Source organism: Pteropus alecto, unplaced genomic scaffold (assembly GCF_000325575.1).
Source record: "Pteropus alecto unplaced genomic scaffold, ASM32557v1 scaffold52, whole genome shotgun sequence".
NCBI lineage: Eukaryota > Metazoa > Chordata > Mammalia > Chiroptera > Pteropodidae > Pteropus > Pteropus alecto.
In genome coordinates this window covers 459,819-476,222 of record NW_006433941.1, presented here as the reverse complement: position 1 = coordinate 476,222, position 16,404 = coordinate 459,819, and the positions used below count along the sequence as shown (strand labels likewise).

Genomic DNA, 16,404 nt, shown 5'->3' with positions numbered 1-16,404 from the left:
ATCCTTGCCCCAGTATGAGTAACAATAGTTTTTGAAAACGAGACACTATCCTCTTGCGAGCAAACAAGATCTCCCAAATGTTTCTAAATAAGTGCTCTCTCTAAATCCAAGAGACTCGAGGGGTTAAGTGAGGACCTCGTGCTATACATATTATACTCTTCTTCACGTCCTATCCCAGAGAGAAAGAAAGAATCAACACTTTCCTGGGTGGACAATCACCCAGCACTGAAAGTGGACAGGGAGGGGTCCCTGGACTCATGATGCTCAAAAAAAAACATATATATATATAATATATATATTTTAATCTCCCTCAGATGCATTGTGGCCAGTAAATTTGGAGTTGTCTGGTTTCTGGGGATCTAAACCTGGAATACCTCGAGTTAGACCCCATGAAGACAAGAGCATCGCTGCTCCCATCCCCTTATAACATTTTCCCTGTGTGCCTTGGGGCCATGCCCCATCCCAGCCCACAAGATACCAGCTTCCTGAGCTTTTTGATGGCAAGAACATGTCAGTCTTTTTCATAGCTATATACATTCTTAATATAGTATCTAGAACCTAATGCAAGTTCCATATGTATGCATTAATGAATGAATGCATGAATGAATGTATGTGTGAAGAAGGCCAGTGGGTACCTCAGACAGGGTCGTAGAGTAGGTGTCCCTTGGTCAGGTCACAAGTCTGGGGAGCCTAGGATATGCCTTGGCTTTGTGGATGCAGAAATTTGTGAGGACACCAAGAGATGACTGGCTGAGAGGACTAACTCATGGCAACCATGCTTACAAGTGTATATACCAGAAAGCCAAGTCATAAATTACACCCTTATAATTGTACATTTATAGAAATATACCTAAACCAGTGTTCATTGACCAGCTTATTCCACTTGGTAGTCACACCTTTACAGGAGCTCAAGGGTTAACTAGAGGGTTCTGGGAGAGCATGGACTCTTCCATTCCAAGTGTCCTTTTGCAATGTGACTTTGATACTTCTCCCATCAATTAGGTAGAATCTAGTTCCTCTCCCTTTGAATCTGGGTGTGTTGACCATGACTTGCTTTGACTTCTGAGCCTAATCCTTCAGAAGCACTGAAGTTTCCCTTTCACCTTCTTGGAAGCTGGCAACTCAGTCTGATGACTGAATGAGAATAATTTACATTGAGGGAGAGGCTACGTGGAGGTGAAGCAAGGCAACCCAGCCCAGTCAGCACCAAGGCCCCAGATATGTGAGGCCATGCTGGATACTCTATCAGCCACTAAGTTGCCCTAGCAGCTACCACAAGGAACAGAGATGAGCCATCCCCACTGAGCAAAACTGAGCAATAAAATGACTGAAAATGGCTTTCAAGCATCAGTTTGGAGGTAGTTTGTAGACACAGCAAAAAATACTAAACGCAAGAAAGTGGTTGGATTACATTAATTGCTAATATTGTTGAGTTCTGAAAACCCATTGCCACCATCTCCACTTTCCTTGCCACCCTGATATCAGGCTCCCTCTACTGCAGCAAGTCGGGGGACACTTCTCTGCATCTGACTTGCTGACCTACTCTTTTGGAAGTACCAATCAGACCATGCCCTTTCCGATAATACATTCATTGCTGTCAGTGTAAGAAACATCAAAACCTGTAAAGAATTTTTGTAAGAGTTTTATTTGAGCCAAAACTGATGACAATTTTCAGGAAGCAAGATCTCAAATGCTCTGGAAAGTGACAGTTTTGCAGTCTCTTTTATGCATTTGAAATTAAGGAGGGAATGTAAGGAAGAACAAATGAAAGTGGAAGAAAGTAAGGCAAGGATTGGATTACAGAATAGTTAACTAGATTATGTACTTTCTTGAAGGTGGGTAAGTATATTTCAAAGGTATGTTAACCTAGATGCACAAAAACAATTGACAGGTCTTGTTTAAGGCAGAGATAAATCTCCTTACTAAAAAGTTATGCCTAGGGCGTGACTACCCACTATGACTTGCCCAGTTAGGAATTTATGATCAGATCACCCTGTGAGATGTTTCCATAGAACAGCTTTTTGTCCACGGTCTTGACTGAATTTGGGGTCATGTTCAATTGCTAGAACACAATGTCATTTAAGCTACTGTGTTCTTCCTAACTTTCTAATATTAATTCCCTGCTGTAAGCCAGGCAATGTCCTAGGCACTAATGGTACAGCAGAAATCCAGACCAACAAAGCCCTGTACTCATGGAATTTACATTCCAGCATAACCTCGGATTGGGGAATTCTTAGCTTTTATCTTCATCATATACTAGGCATAAAAATATGACTCAGAGCATCAGTGCAGAAAGGAATACTGTGCCATGGAAACAATCTCATAAACACTAATTTTTCCACACGTCTTCACCCCGCTCTCAGAATTTTATATAAGTAGATGACCAAAATGAGTCTGCCTGTATTTTTAAAGTATAAACAGTTTGGGATTACCTGACAGATATGAGCCTAGGGAACCAGTAAAACAGAACCAAAATTTTTCTTTGCATGGAACTTAACATTTTTTTTAAAAAGGATTAAAGTAGTCATCAAGGTGTTGTAGCCGCCAGCCCCCAATAGACACACGGACCACCAGAAATCAATGAGTTATAGGAAACACACTCTTTATTCAGCCAACTGGGTCTGCCAGGGATATGCAGGCCCCAAATTAGGCAGCCCCGAAATGTAGAGGTACAGGGTTTTTAAGATCTAAACCCCATTCTTCATCCTGTTTGAACACACAAGTCTATTTTTCTTCTTTTTACTGTCACCCCACAAGTTGGTTGTGCAAGTGGGGGATACAGAAGCAGAAAGCTTATTGTTAGAGCATTATGTTCCCATGGGCGATAGCCAAACAGTAATTTTCCAGCCAGCACAAAGGGAAAAATTAGTATTTTACTGCACTTCCTAATATCTTTTTAAAAGCTTAGTATCGCTTTTGCCACCACGCCCCCCCCCCCCGCAGCTTTATTGAGGTATAACTGACATGTAACATTGTATAACTTTAAGGTATACAACTCAATAATGTATGTTGCAAAATGACTACCACATAAGGTTAATTAACACATCCATCACCTCAACATAGTTACCTTTTCGTGTGTGTGGTCAGCACTTTTAGCAGCTACTCTCTTAGTAACTTTTCAAGTATACAGTACAGTCTTGTTAACTAGTCACCATGGGGTACATTAATCATCTTATAACTGAAAGTTTGTATCCTTTGACCACCTTCACCTATCTCTCTTACCCCTCATCCCCTTGTAACCATCAATCTACTCTGTTTCTGTGTTTTATTTTTATTCCATAGATAAGTGAAATCACACAGTTTTTGCCTTTCTCTTGCTTACTTCACTTAGCAATGTTAACCTAAAAATAAAAGGCCAAAGCGAGAGGTAGCAAGCATTTATTTGAGATTAAAAGAAAAGCATTGATTCAGGCAGAAACCCAAATAGTGTCTAATCAAAAGGCAAAGGGTTTTTGTGAAAAAGGGAAAGGGAAAAATTATACCAGTTATCTCATCAGCTATATCAACAGATGGCATTTCTATAGGTGCAGATAACATAGTGATGTTAATTTTAAACAATGTTTTTAATTTTCAGGCCTGTAGTCATTAGTAATCAGTCTTATAGTCATAGTGTCTACTTTCTTGTTACCTTTGCTAACACTTGTTTGCGATACAATGTTGCTTTAGGCCCAGGGCAAAGGTTACTTTGGCCAGTTTTAACACTCCAAATGTCTGAGGACTAAGAGGTGCAAGGCAATTCCTCTGGGATGGCAGCTCTGACTGTATTTTAAAGTGGTTCTCTTTGTTTTTTGCAGTATAATGCCCTCAAAGTTCATCCATGATGTTGCAAATCCTTATTTATTATGGCTGAATAACAGACCCAAGACTCTTGCTCCTGAGTTTGTTCTCTTAACCCCTGACTACTCATGCTTTTTTTACCTAAAGCCAATAAAAGTGATTAACATGTATTCATACGAATTACAAGAGGAATAAAATTAGTGAAAGCTCCTACACTAGGCTCTATATAATTTAGCTCCTCACATTTGATCCTAACATAATCACCTGCAAAAGCAAATCAAAGCTCCAAGGGTATAACTTGCGTAGCAGATAGCTCACAATTGACGGTGGCGGGGGTCCAAACTCTCTGGAACACTAGAACACCCAGGTGCTTTTCCCGTTCACGTGCTCTCGGAAGTCCCGCCCCAAGTAAAGGGTGGTTTCCGGAAAGAATCGCCCGGAGAAACCCGGAAGAAAGCAAGGGGCGGGGTCTTCAGGGCGCTCTAGCATTCCCCCACTCTATGGCCACCGCCAACTGACAAGTCCCCAGCGGCAAGGCTCCTCTCTATTGGACGCGCATCCTCGCGTAGGCAAGGAGCTCCGTTTGCGGCGCAATGACTGGCTGGGCTTGCCATGCGGGACCGTGGGGCGGGGCGTGGGGCACGCGGACCTAGGTGACCGACTGCTTTTCGCAGCCTGGGTGGAAGCTGGCGCATGTGGGCGCTTCGCTCGTTGCTGCTGCTGCGGTCCGCGGCCGGGCGCACCATGTCGCAGGGACCCGCCCGCCGCCAGCGGCCGCCCAAGGACCCACTGCGGCACCTGCGCACCCGGGAGAAGCGCGGCCCGTCGTGGGAGCCCGGGGGCCCGAACACCGTGTACCTGCAAGTGGTGGCGGCCGGCGGCCGGGACGCGGGTGCGGCCCTCTACGTCTTCTCTGAGTACAACCGGTCAGTGAGTCGCGCCGGGGGTCCGGCCTGGCCTTCGCGGCGTCTTCTTACGGAGCCCCGCCCGGCCCTCCCTGCTGCGCTCCCGGGAGCATCGCTGCACCTCCCAGGGCTGCGGTTATCCCTACCTACTTCACACATCTGAGATTTCACTATCGCAGCCCATCTTTGTCTTTTGGTGGGTGAGAGGTCCTAGCGAACCCTTACATCCTACGTTCGTATCGTTTCTGGGACCCCTGAAGAATTTAAGAAGAGTATAGCGTTCTTTTTTCCAGCTTCACCTTTACTACTGTCTGAGCCGCACCCGCTCCCGTGCACGCCAGCGTGGAGGGCTCATAGTTGGTGTGTGGGGTTGACAGGTCTGGTGATAGTGGGAAGAACCCATCTTCGTCCCAACACCAGCCTGCACAAGCATCCAATCCCGTCCCGCCTTTGCTAAAACCTCTCAAAACCTGCTATCCTAATAGAAATGCTGCCAGATACAGCATATATTGTTACGGTTTTTTATTTACCCTTAAAGTGTACAGTAAAGCCTCTAAACAGTGGAAGAGACCTTACAGAATATAATCTTACAAGCATCTCGTTTAATATTCGTCCTGTAGGTATCTCTTCAACTGTGGGGAAGGAGTCCAGCGACTCATGCAGGAGCACAAGTGAGTCAACAATTTTCTTTTGGGGTGGGGATGATTATGGGGATTGAAAGCTGAGATGAGAGGTAGGAGTGTTTTTATAGCAAAAGAAAGGGTCCCTGGTCAATCTGCTTTGTCCTGCTCAAATGTTTCTCTTTCTTAGGCTGAAGGTATCTCGTTTGGACAACATATTCCTGACCCGAATGCACTGGAGTAACGTTGGGGGATTGTGTGGTGAGCATATTCTTTCTAACATCATAGGTTGGAGGGAAGTCTCTGGGGTTTTAACCTGCTTTGCCCTTTTTTTGCCCATCTTCTGAGTCCAGAGGAGCAGGAATTCTTTTTATGATAGCTCAGTCAGCTACAGCATAGAGCATCAAAAGCGGTGACTCAGAAGGGCAGAGTTTAACATGGATTCTGCCCTCAAGTGTTACCATCCACTTCATTTATTGAGTTGCTGGACTGGAGATACGTGACAGTAAACTGGAGAATGTGGTGATGGTGATTACAGTAAATATATTTACTGTTGAGAACATCAGCAGCTACACACAGATACTCCTATTCAGATTACCGCATTATTCATGCCCACCCACCAGGAAAGTCAGGATTGTGTTGCCACCAAATTCTGTAAGCTTTGTGATGTGGATACGAAGGAGTGGAGAGTTAAACCAGTTACATTCTCTGAGCTGAGACCAGAGTGAGGCAAAGAGGTACCTAGGGTGCAAAATTTAAGGCCATCCCTTCACTTATGTGAATTTGCACTCTATGTGCCTCACAGCCCCACCTGATTTTGCACCCTAGGTACATCACTACTTCTCCCTAGTATCAGCCTTGCTCATTCTAGAGGCATTCGAGGAATATTTGCTGTCCCTTATACCAGCAGTCCTCAACATTTTTGGCACCAGGGACCGGTGCTCGTATGAGAATCTAATACCTGATGATCTGAAGTGGAGCTGAAGCAGTGATGCTAGCGCTGGGGAGTGGCTGCAAATACAGATGAAGCTTCACTCGCTTGCCAGCCGCTCACCTCCTGCTGTGAGGCCTGGTTCCTAACAGTCCACAGACTGGTACCAGTCCACGGCTTGGGGGTTGGGGACCCCTGCCTTATACCTCTAGCTAGCATCACTTCTGCCATACACATGTTCTCTGATCATTAGAAGCTGGAATGAAGACAAGTAGAAAAATAGCTGGTTTGTAAGGAGTGCTCCTCGTGGTGGCAACTACAGATCATGTGGTGAGAGATCTGATCTTATTTGTCCTTTTTAGGAATGATTCTTACTTTAAAGGAAACTGGGCTTCCAAAGTGTGTACTTTCTGGACCTCCACAACTGGTGAGTCTCTCCTGACTCAGCTTTTAAAGCTTACCCCTCCTTTTTTAAAGTTGTAACAGGAATTTTCATTTTGCAAATCAATTTTCTGTCCTCCAGAGATAACTGATAATGGAGATTAAAAAGCCTGAGCCCAAACTTTGTTAACTCTATGACCTTGAACAAGTTACTTTACCTCTTGGAGCCTCAGTTTCTTCATCTGTAAGATGGCTGTAATGTTTCATTGAGTTGTTAAAGATTAAGTGAGGTAACATATAAAGCACTAAACCAATTTATTCCAGGTTTGGCACCAACTAGGAACACAATGTTAGCTTTTATTCTTACCTATTTATTATATTTGAGACATCTTCATAATTTCAACTCTGCTTATTACACTATTGAGAAGTTGTGTGCACATTGCTAAAACTGTTGAATATTGTTTCCCAGTTCTTAAGATGAAGATAACCAATCACCAAAATACTGTTAATTCTGTTTTCAAAATAATTCCTCAAATCTATCCATTTATCTTCATCGCATTAAGGCTTTCATTATCTCCATCTACTATACCTGTCTACTGTGATAGCATTCCACATCCATTATTGCCTCCCTGTAATCCACCTGCCACACAGCAGGCAGAGGGACCTCTAATGGCACTTATCCTAAAACTCTTCAAAGGTTCTCCATTCTGGTATAGTCCAAACATCTTAATATGGCCCACAAGTCCTACAGGCCTTGGTCCTTGCCCAAATTTGCATCTGTGTCCCAGTTACCAAGCTGGAGCTACATGGGCCAACGCTTAGTCCCACTGCCCTGCGCTGTAGCTCCTTCCCATATCAGGGTTTTCATCCATACATGAGTTCCCTCTACCTCTTCTCTTCCCTGCCTAAATCTTTCCAAACCTTCAGGGCTCAGCTGAAAGGTCATTGACTCAGGAACCATCCCTGACTCTCCAGACAAGGTGTATCCCAGCTCCATGTGTTTTTCCTGTTTCTTAGCACAGTTACCACTAAGCACTTAGCATAGCTGCCACTCAGTTGTTGTTTGTGTTATCATTTCATTTTTGTCTCCTCCACTGGATTCTGCTGTTCATGAGGGCAAGGACCTTTCTCACTGTGGAATCCTTGACATTGAACCTATAGTAGGCACTTGGTAAATATTTGCATAAAGGAAGCTCAAAATACTTATTAAAGGTCATGTTGATACCTATCGATACTTCTTATATACTTGGATACATTGTGGTATTCTGCACTTGTGCAACCATAACTGCTCACTTCTTTCTTTTCTTTATCTTTTGTAGGAAAAATACCTAGAGGCCATCAAAATATTTTCTGGTCCATTGAAAGGAATAGACCTAGGTATGTCCCTGATTATGACTCATTATCTTCCATTTCTTTCTCATATATGCCCCAATCTCTCAAATTAGAATCCATAAAGACCTACCTAAATTAAACCTTAAATGCTTTATCGACATAGATGCATTTTAAAAATACTGCCTGTTAACACTTTCTATATTCCCCAAATATAGGCTGGAGATAGTTTTCAAATTTGAATTGCCTTGAATTCCTTGCAGTAGGGAGAAGGGATGTGAACAGAGGGACCTACAGATTTTGTTGCTGCCCTTTAACACTGAACCTCAGTTCTGGCCATGCTGCATGTGACCTCTTCATGGGGAAAGGCATAACTAAGGATGCTGGCAGGCTCCTGTCCTGGAGGTGATGTGCATCTCTGGCTTGTTAATGCGCTCCTATTCTGTAGAAACACCAATTTAGATATTTTTTCAAAATCAATACCAGCTCTTACAGTTGAGATGGTAGATTCTCTGGCTCACAATGCTGTATGTTAACTTGTGCCTCTTAAATTTGAGTATCGAGTATTGTTTTTTTGTTTTTTTGTTTTTTTTACAGTCACCGGTGATCATAATGTCTTTTCATTTGGCCATAGTAAATGTTAATGGCTGATGAAAATATATTTTTCTTCTTCCCCCCAAATTTTAATTTACTCAGAAATTCTAGTTTTAGTGCTGTGTCTTAACCAAAATTCTAAGGAAATTCAGTTGCTTGTGGTCAATGATCTGGAAAGTTAACTTTCACACATCTCTGTACTAATGCAGTTGCTTTCCTGTTGTCTTTTTCACATAGCTGTGCGGCCCCACACTGCACCAGAATATAAAGATGAGACCATGACAGTTTTCCAGATCCCCATATACAGTGAGTAAGAAAACCACATTTCCTAAGAGGAGGAGGAGGATGTAGGTCCTGGGTAAGGAAAGTGTGGGTGAAAATAGAAATGCTTGAATACTGGCTTTGTGTACCCAGTTTTGTGTTCTGAGCATAATTAGGAAATTTAGCTGAGAAATTAAGATATGGATCCTGCCTTTAAGGAGCTTATAATCTTATGGGCAGATACGTTTAAGTCATATATAATGATAGGGACTAAACCTTGGAATATTACATAACAAGCACTGGCAGAAAATATATCACTCTTAGATTTGTACATTTCTTGCTTAGGGTTTATTTGCCACAGACGTAAATAAATATCCTCCTCAAAGGATCTTTTGAAGTAAATTCTGATAATAGCAACTTTAAAGAAGTGCTATTAGGAGGTCAGAAGGTCACAGGAACCTTCTCAGGTCTCAGGGCCAGATGATGTAGTTTTGACCTAGAGAGAGACAGTCTGCACGTCGGGCCCTACCATGTCAGAGTTGTCCTTGAATCTGGCTAAACACACTTGGTCAGGTTTTACTGTCTTCCAGGAGAATGCAGAGCAGTCAGGACATTCCCTTGACATTGCTAACTAGTGTGATGCTTGCCAAATGCTGAAAGGGTACAGATGAGAGCCCCCAGCAATGGCCAGAGAAATCTAAGACCTGACAGGAGACAAGGCTCATGCTCACCCATGGATAGAAGGAGGGAGGGAGGCAAGAAGTGTGGCTCAAGCAAAGGTACAAGTGAGTGCCAGTGAGATGGCTGGTCCCATTAGAACTCCTTGCCTGGCTCACTCCTGCTCAGGTGCCTTCCCTTTCCTGACCCCCACTCCATCCCCCAGCCCGATTTGTGTCCCTCCACTTCCTTTCTAGCACCCTCTTCCTCCCTCCCTAGCACGGAACAGTTTACTTTTATATTTGTGTGACAAGTGTGAACTTGCTCGGCCTGCTGGTGTTGCTTTCTCAGCACCCAGTGGGCACTAAGGGAATGAGTATGCCAGAGGAGCAAGCAGGCTTCTGTGAGACCAGCAACTGTGCATCAGCTTCCTAGAGCAGTGTTTTGTTGTTTTTTTGTTTTGTTTTGTTTTTCTTTTTACTTTGAGATTTAAGTGATTGCAACATTATACTCTTCATGCAGATGGATAACCTTCAGGCCTAGTCTCTTTATTGAGAGTGATGATGATGAATAAACTATCCTACTACCTATATGCTTTTTAGTCAACAGACTCTGTTGAATTCCTACAATAGTTAAGGCTCTGAGCTGAGAAGAAACAAAAAGATAAATAAGGTGTAAATGCAGTCCAGAGACCAGGTGGGGAGGTAACTAGTTATTTACTGCTGTAGGACATGGCATGCTGACTTAATGGGTGTTCTGACATTCCCATTAATGTGTGAACATATGGGCTCTGGCTGAGAGCTCACCTTGCATGGCGTGTAATTGGGTTGTTTCCTGTACCGACCAGGTGAACAGAGGTGTGGAAAGCACCAGCCATCACAGAGTCCAGAAAGTCTCAGTCCAGAGCAGTCTTCAGACTCTAGATCCACTGAGAATGAGCAGCACCTTGCAGATGGTAATGCTGGTTAAACAGTACACTGTCAAAAGAATTCTATTTTCTTAATCCATTGCCTCTTAATGCTCTAAATTAGAATCCTTATCATAAGAAAGCTCTGCATGTAAAACAGATACTTTTTTCTCAGCATGTTAGGACTTGGCCTGTGTGGGGAATGAGAAACTCTAGATCCACTGAGAATGAGCAGCACCTTGCAGATGGTAATGCTGGTTAAACAGTACACTGTCAAAAGAATTCTATTTTCTTAATCCATTGCCTCTTAATGCTCTAAATTAGAATCCTTATCATAAGAAAGCTCTGCATGTAAAACAGATACTTTTTTCTCAGCATGTTAGGACTTGGCCTGTGTGAAGAATGAGGATTGTCGTAAGGTGGCAGTGTGGACTTTTAAGAGCCAGTCCACAGTCCTGCGTGGGCCCCAGACTTGTGTTCAGTTTACCCAGAGCAGAGCAGGGTCTGACAAATTGATTCATATCAAGGCTTTTGTGTTTTCCATTAATACAACATTAATGCAAATTAATTTTTCATTAATGCAGAACCATAACTGCTAAGCTGACAAAACAGTTATATCAGTGAGTGGATCTGCACCTTTTCTTTCAGAGTGACAACCTACTGGGAAACTGGATTAAAATTCCAAGAGTAGATGTATCAAAGGAATTGGACTGCTTAAGGATTCTGTTGTCCCGTGTTGGGCACGTTGCTAAGTTCCTTTTTCTGCTCTGGGGTCGTGTCTGTCTGATGACCGAGAAGAGGCCAACCCTGTAAGCATCCTTTTTTTGGATGACACGGGTGAAGACAAACCCATACCTTCTCTGCAGGCCTTTTAGCTTTTCTGTTATTTCACCTATTCTTACACTTGTTTATAAACCACCTTACAACTTGGTTTTTTCTCTCTTCTCCTTTCCTAGGTAAAGTGTCATTTTTTATACATTTCACCTGCCATTCTAAAGTTTTTCTACTTGGAGTTTTGCATTTTTATTTTACTCAAATTTCAACACGAATAGGAAAAACAAAAGGTCTGCTTGAAAAAATGCCAGTGCTTTCTTCAGCCTTTGTATTGGGACAGTTATGTATGTTTAATTTTGTGTGAAGTCAAATTAGGTGTCAGATAAGCATTGATCTGTGAAGCCTATAAACCTTCACATTTACTTTCTTATAATCAGATTTGTTTTTTCTCAGGTGTTATCCAGAGAAGGGGTGGCAGGGATCCCTCCTTGGTTGTAGCTTTCGTCTGTAAGGTAAGCACCTTTCTGGTGGGCTTTAAGTGAGCACATGCGTAATGACCTTGGGTTAGCACTTGTCCAGTAATTCTCAGGTAGCAGCTTCTAAGTCACCTGTGCAAAGAAGAAACACAGATACCCTATTTCTCAATATACCACTTATACTGTTATATGCTTTCAAATTCTCTTCAGTGTTTTGTTGGTCTATCTATATATTCTTTTTTATTTGGCTCTGTTTGGGCCTTTTGAACTTCGGAAATAGTTAAAAGTTATGTTTCTGAAGATAAAGGCTGAGCTTCTAAAGTTAAAGATAATGTTTTCAGCAAAAGCTTTGTTTTCTTTCAAACAAATCGGGCTTTTATTCAGGCTCCTTCAACTCCGTTTTAGTTTATTACATTTAACGGTACTTTTAAAGTTGCTAACATCAGGACTTATTTAATATTGGCAAGCATTCACAAAGGCTTTGATCTGCAAATCTGAAATTGGTCAAATTCTATGAAAATGTTATTATAATAGGTATTTTTCAGATCTGACTAATGATCTATTTTTTATTGGACTCCACATTTTTTGTCTAATCTGTGATAAGACTACATTTTCTTTTTCTGGGCTTTGATTTTTTTTTTAAAAAGAAGCAATGTTGATTTTAAAATATATTTCTCATTTTCATCCAAATTCTAACACCAAGAAGTGAAAATACTTATGGAAGTTTAGTGGTAATGTTAATTATTAGTTGCAAGATCATTATCAATATCACTTGTTAATTTATTTGAATAATAATAGTAATTTTTATAAAAATTAAGTGCCACTGCCAATAGGCTTATTGTGTATTTCTGAGTTTTTAGGCAGCAAAATATATTTTTAAGTAGTTTACATGGTAATTGTTATGTGTATTAGATCCTATCTACCTTCCTAAATAGATTACATCGAGCATAATGAAATGTGTTCTGTGTGATAGGAGTGCATCCTTATAAACTCTAGCAATTAGCAAGAGTTTATTAGCAAGCAGCTGTTTCTGGGAGCTGAGGCTCTGACACTAAGTAGCTGCAAGCTGCTGCTGTGGCTTCTGTGTCCTGCCTGGCTGTCTGCTCCTGCTTCTGAGAGCTGCTCTCCCTAGGTCAGCCTGTAGCCCCTTTTCTCTCTTCTAATTAATTTGCTGTGCCCCTGCTAAGGGTTTGGAAGGCAATAAAGCTGAGCTAGTTCAACTTCTGGGAGATTGGAGAAAACAGGCTCTTGCACAAGGGCCTGAGGCACTCTCATCCGATAGGAGAGCATGGGCTCCAGACAACTGTGTACCTGCTTGGGGCCTTGTGGGCTTGCATTCTGGTCCTCATCTGTCTTCCAAATACTTTGCATTCCTTAGATGAGAACAACTCTCTCCATGGGTTGAATTCAGCTCGTAGTAGAGAGATGAGTTTTGCCTGTCTTAGGTCTGTAAATTCCTGTTAGACATTAGAAACATTTATTTTCCATCCTCAGATCCATTTGGGTCTGTGGAGAGAAAGCTCACAACAGTGCTTGTTAGTGTCACTATCTAAAGATGTCATCTAAGCTCTATCATCTTTGTGTTATGTGTGCACACTTAGGCTGTAATCCTTCCTCTACGGTAATATTTTCAAAGAAAATTCTAGAATCATAACAAGACTTGAGGATCCAGATTGGAGCCTTTGCCCTAAGAGTAATTTCTTAACTTCAGGAAGTTAAAAGAAAATGCAAATAGTTTAAATAAAGATTGAAAGAAGAAAATGAGCATCGAATACAATACCAAAAGGTTTATTAACATTTTATGCCATTTCAGTCTTTTTTCTCTTATTATGTGTGAAATATATAGATACCAAAAATGTTCAAATTTTTCAGAACAGAATGATGATAATGAGGTTTTATGCTACAATTGTTGTTTTCTCTTCTGATATAATAAGACTATATTGAGAATTTTAAAATTATTTTTCTCCACTATAAAAACAACAGTACTGTATTGCCAAATATGTGAAAAATAGGGGAGAAAAACTGTCCAAACTTTTATTGCCCTATCACTGTCATTGCAATATTGTGTTACATAGTGATGTGCCTGGTCATTTCTCTGTTAGACGATGTCCTGGGAACATTCCTCTAGCTATTAGTTGACCAGTGCAGGATGATAAAACAGAAGAGTGTTTCTCCGCAAGGATACTTAAAGGATACTTTTTTATTTGCTATGGAAATGGCTTATATTTTATTAAATCTATAAGGAGTTAATGTAGTGAAATAAAGGACTGTTTTTAAATCATTCAGCTTTTATTACTAAAGCATTTCAAAATAAATGACTTCTTCAGAATATGATATACTTTACCTAAAAGCAATAACCTAACCTTCATTGTAATGAATAGTAAGAAAATAACAATAGTTAAAAAGTAAAACCAGAAAGATGCACTTATAAGAAAATTGATTAAAACCAAGCTTCTTCATTAGTCACTGAAATTACATTGAAGTTCTCTTCGTTGCAGCTTCACCTGAAGAAAGGAAACTTCTTGGTGCTTAAAGCAAAGGAGCTGGGCCTCCCAGTGTGAGTGTCAGGGCGCACTGCTGCTGGAGACTTGGTGGGCATACTTTTGTTCATAAAGCTCCTCATCTCACAGAAGGCTTGCCTCTTCGTTTCAGTGGGACAGCTGCCATTGCTCCCATCATTGCTGCTGTCAAGGACGGGAAAAGTGTCACTTATGAGGGAAGAGAGGTGAGATGCTCCATTTTTATGATGCTTTACTATTTACAGGGAGGGCCTGGAACATTGGACAGAGTTGCTATCTGGCTCAGACCCTATAGTTACCACTTTCGAGGGAAGTGGAACAGCTTGGATTTCATCACTTGGCTAAGGGATAACATGGGGTCACTTATCTAGACTTGTCCTTGCATATCAGCGCTGGGGCTTTTCTGTAGATTGTCCCTTAGGATTGGGAGGTCGTCCTCCTAATAGGTAGATTCTTTCCCTTTTACGTGAGCATAGGCAGACCCCATTGGATGGAACTTTAGATGCATGGCTCAAAAGAGTGCTACCGTGTTCTTTACCAGGATGTTTTCTCTGGCATCTTAAAAATTTTAGGGCCAATGGCCATAGACCCAAGAGAACCGTGCATGCCATGCCTGGCTTCCTGGCCACTCCAGCTTTGAAATGCCCTCTGCTAGTCAGCTGCCTGCCTAAGTTTAAGCAGAGAGAGCAGGAAGGGTGTTAGTGGTGATTCTTATGTTGGCTTTGTGCTTGCTCAGTAGAGCTTATGTAATGATAGCAGTGGATTTGAAGGCTGTCAGATATGTTTGCTGAGCTGTGACTCTGCTGTGAGAGAGCATCATCACCCCAATGATTTTGCAGATTTTACCTGAAGAGATTTGTACTCCTCCGGATCCCAGTCTTGCTTTTGTCGTGGTCGAATGTCCAGATGAAGGATTCATTCAACCCATCTGTGCGAACACAACCTTCCAGAGGTGATGACAGTTTCTGAGGTGGGAGAAATGAGAGCCGACACACAGCTGACAAAGCCCAGCAGCATCGACAGGGCATCCCCTGACCGGTGGTTGCTCCTGGCATGGAGCCGGGTCTCTGGGAAAGCCACTGTGCTGATGTGAGAGGCCGAGGCCGACTCATGCCTGAGTGCCATTCTTTTTCGTCTTCTAAAGAAGTCGACCCATTTTGCAGTTCAGCTTTATCCTGAGTAGAATCTTTGACCCACACATCTGTGTTTTACTTTTGTCCCATTCTAGTTTATTCTATCCATATTTTTCTTGTTCTTAATTTTTATTTATTCTTTTTCACTTATTGTTTTATTCTGTTAAGCACAACAAATCCTTCTGGGCAGCTGTAGCTCTTTTAACATAAGAGTGTTAGACATGGTTCTCGAATTCCACTTTATTCTCTTTGGGTACTCTGGTGGCACAGGCTTTATGTTTTAATCAAATCATAGGCAGCAAAGCTATTCAAGTCATTGTGACGGTGTGAGCCGAGAGCCATGTGCATTGATATGTCACTGTCAGGTTTAAATACCCAGCCTGCGAACTCCCACATGTGTGTGTTTGGAAAAGGGTTGGGAGTAAATAAAAACAGCTACTGTATATATTTTCCTTAAGGGAACTGGAAGGAAACACCTCAACATGTTAGTAAGTGATTGGCTCTCTAGATGGCGAAATTACAGATAATTTTAATTTTCCATCTGTCTTGGGTCCTCTGGAAGGCAGATGCCAAGGTGGGATTGGAGGTATAAGAGATTTCTTGGAGGAAATGCCTGTGAAAGATAAGAGAGAGGAAGCAGGAGAAGGCTTTGCAGGTCTGACTCCTGCAAAAGGAGGGGACAGGAGAAGCCTCGGTCTGCAGCACAGCCCTGAGGAAGGCTCAAGCAGGCCGCTGGAAGGACCCAGAGCTTGCTGAATGGAGGAATCCCAGGTCAGCGCTGGGCTCTGCCATGCTCAGGCACTTCTGAGGGTAGCCAGGAACAGCCTACCTAGCCTGGATTTAATGATTGCAGGCTCATCGCAGTCCCCAAGAAAGCTGCACGGTGCTTCTCCCTGGCTTTCCAGCCCCATTTGTGCATGTTCTGAGTTTGTATCACTTTATAAAGCAAAGCCCCACCCTTCTGTCCACTCAGGTACCAAGGAAAGGCCGATGCCCCTGTGGCGCTGGTGGTTCACGTGGCCCCCGAGTATGTGCTTGCAGATAGCAGATACCAGCAGTGGATGGAGAGGTATGGAGCCTGACCCAGGGCACATGCATGACAAATCTCCACCCCTCCTCCCCCTCACTCTTTTAAGTGTG

The 16,404-nt window shown here is 42.3% G+C and overlaps 1 protein-coding gene across 1 annotated transcript in view; it reads left to right on the top strand.

The window, feature by feature from the left end:
* The first annotated feature begins 4,297 nt into the window (after positions 1-4,297).
* The window catches only part of ELAC2 (elaC ribonuclease Z 2), a 20,105-nt gene continuing 7,998 nt past the window's right edge, over positions 4,298-16,404 (top strand). Inside the window, exons 1-12 of the mRNA XM_015586687.2 lie at positions 4,298-4,703; positions 5,303-5,353; positions 5,493-5,563; positions 6,596-6,660; positions 7,934-7,991; positions 8,775-8,843; positions 10,303-10,410; positions 11,590-11,648; positions 14,111-14,169; positions 14,265-14,337; positions 14,971-15,083; positions 16,238-16,333. Coding sequence (XP_015442173.1) covers positions 4,471-4,703; positions 5,303-5,353; positions 5,493-5,563; positions 6,596-6,660; positions 7,934-7,991; positions 8,775-8,843; positions 10,303-10,410; positions 11,590-11,648; positions 14,111-14,169; positions 14,265-14,337; positions 14,971-15,083; positions 16,238-16,333 — 1,055 coding nt within the window. The 5' untranslated portion in view covers positions 4,298-4,470. The remainder of the gene's footprint in view (positions 4,704-5,302; positions 5,354-5,492; positions 5,564-6,595; positions 6,661-7,933; positions 7,992-8,774; positions 8,844-10,302; positions 10,411-11,589; positions 11,649-14,110; positions 14,170-14,264; positions 14,338-14,970; positions 15,084-16,237; positions 16,334-16,404) is intronic.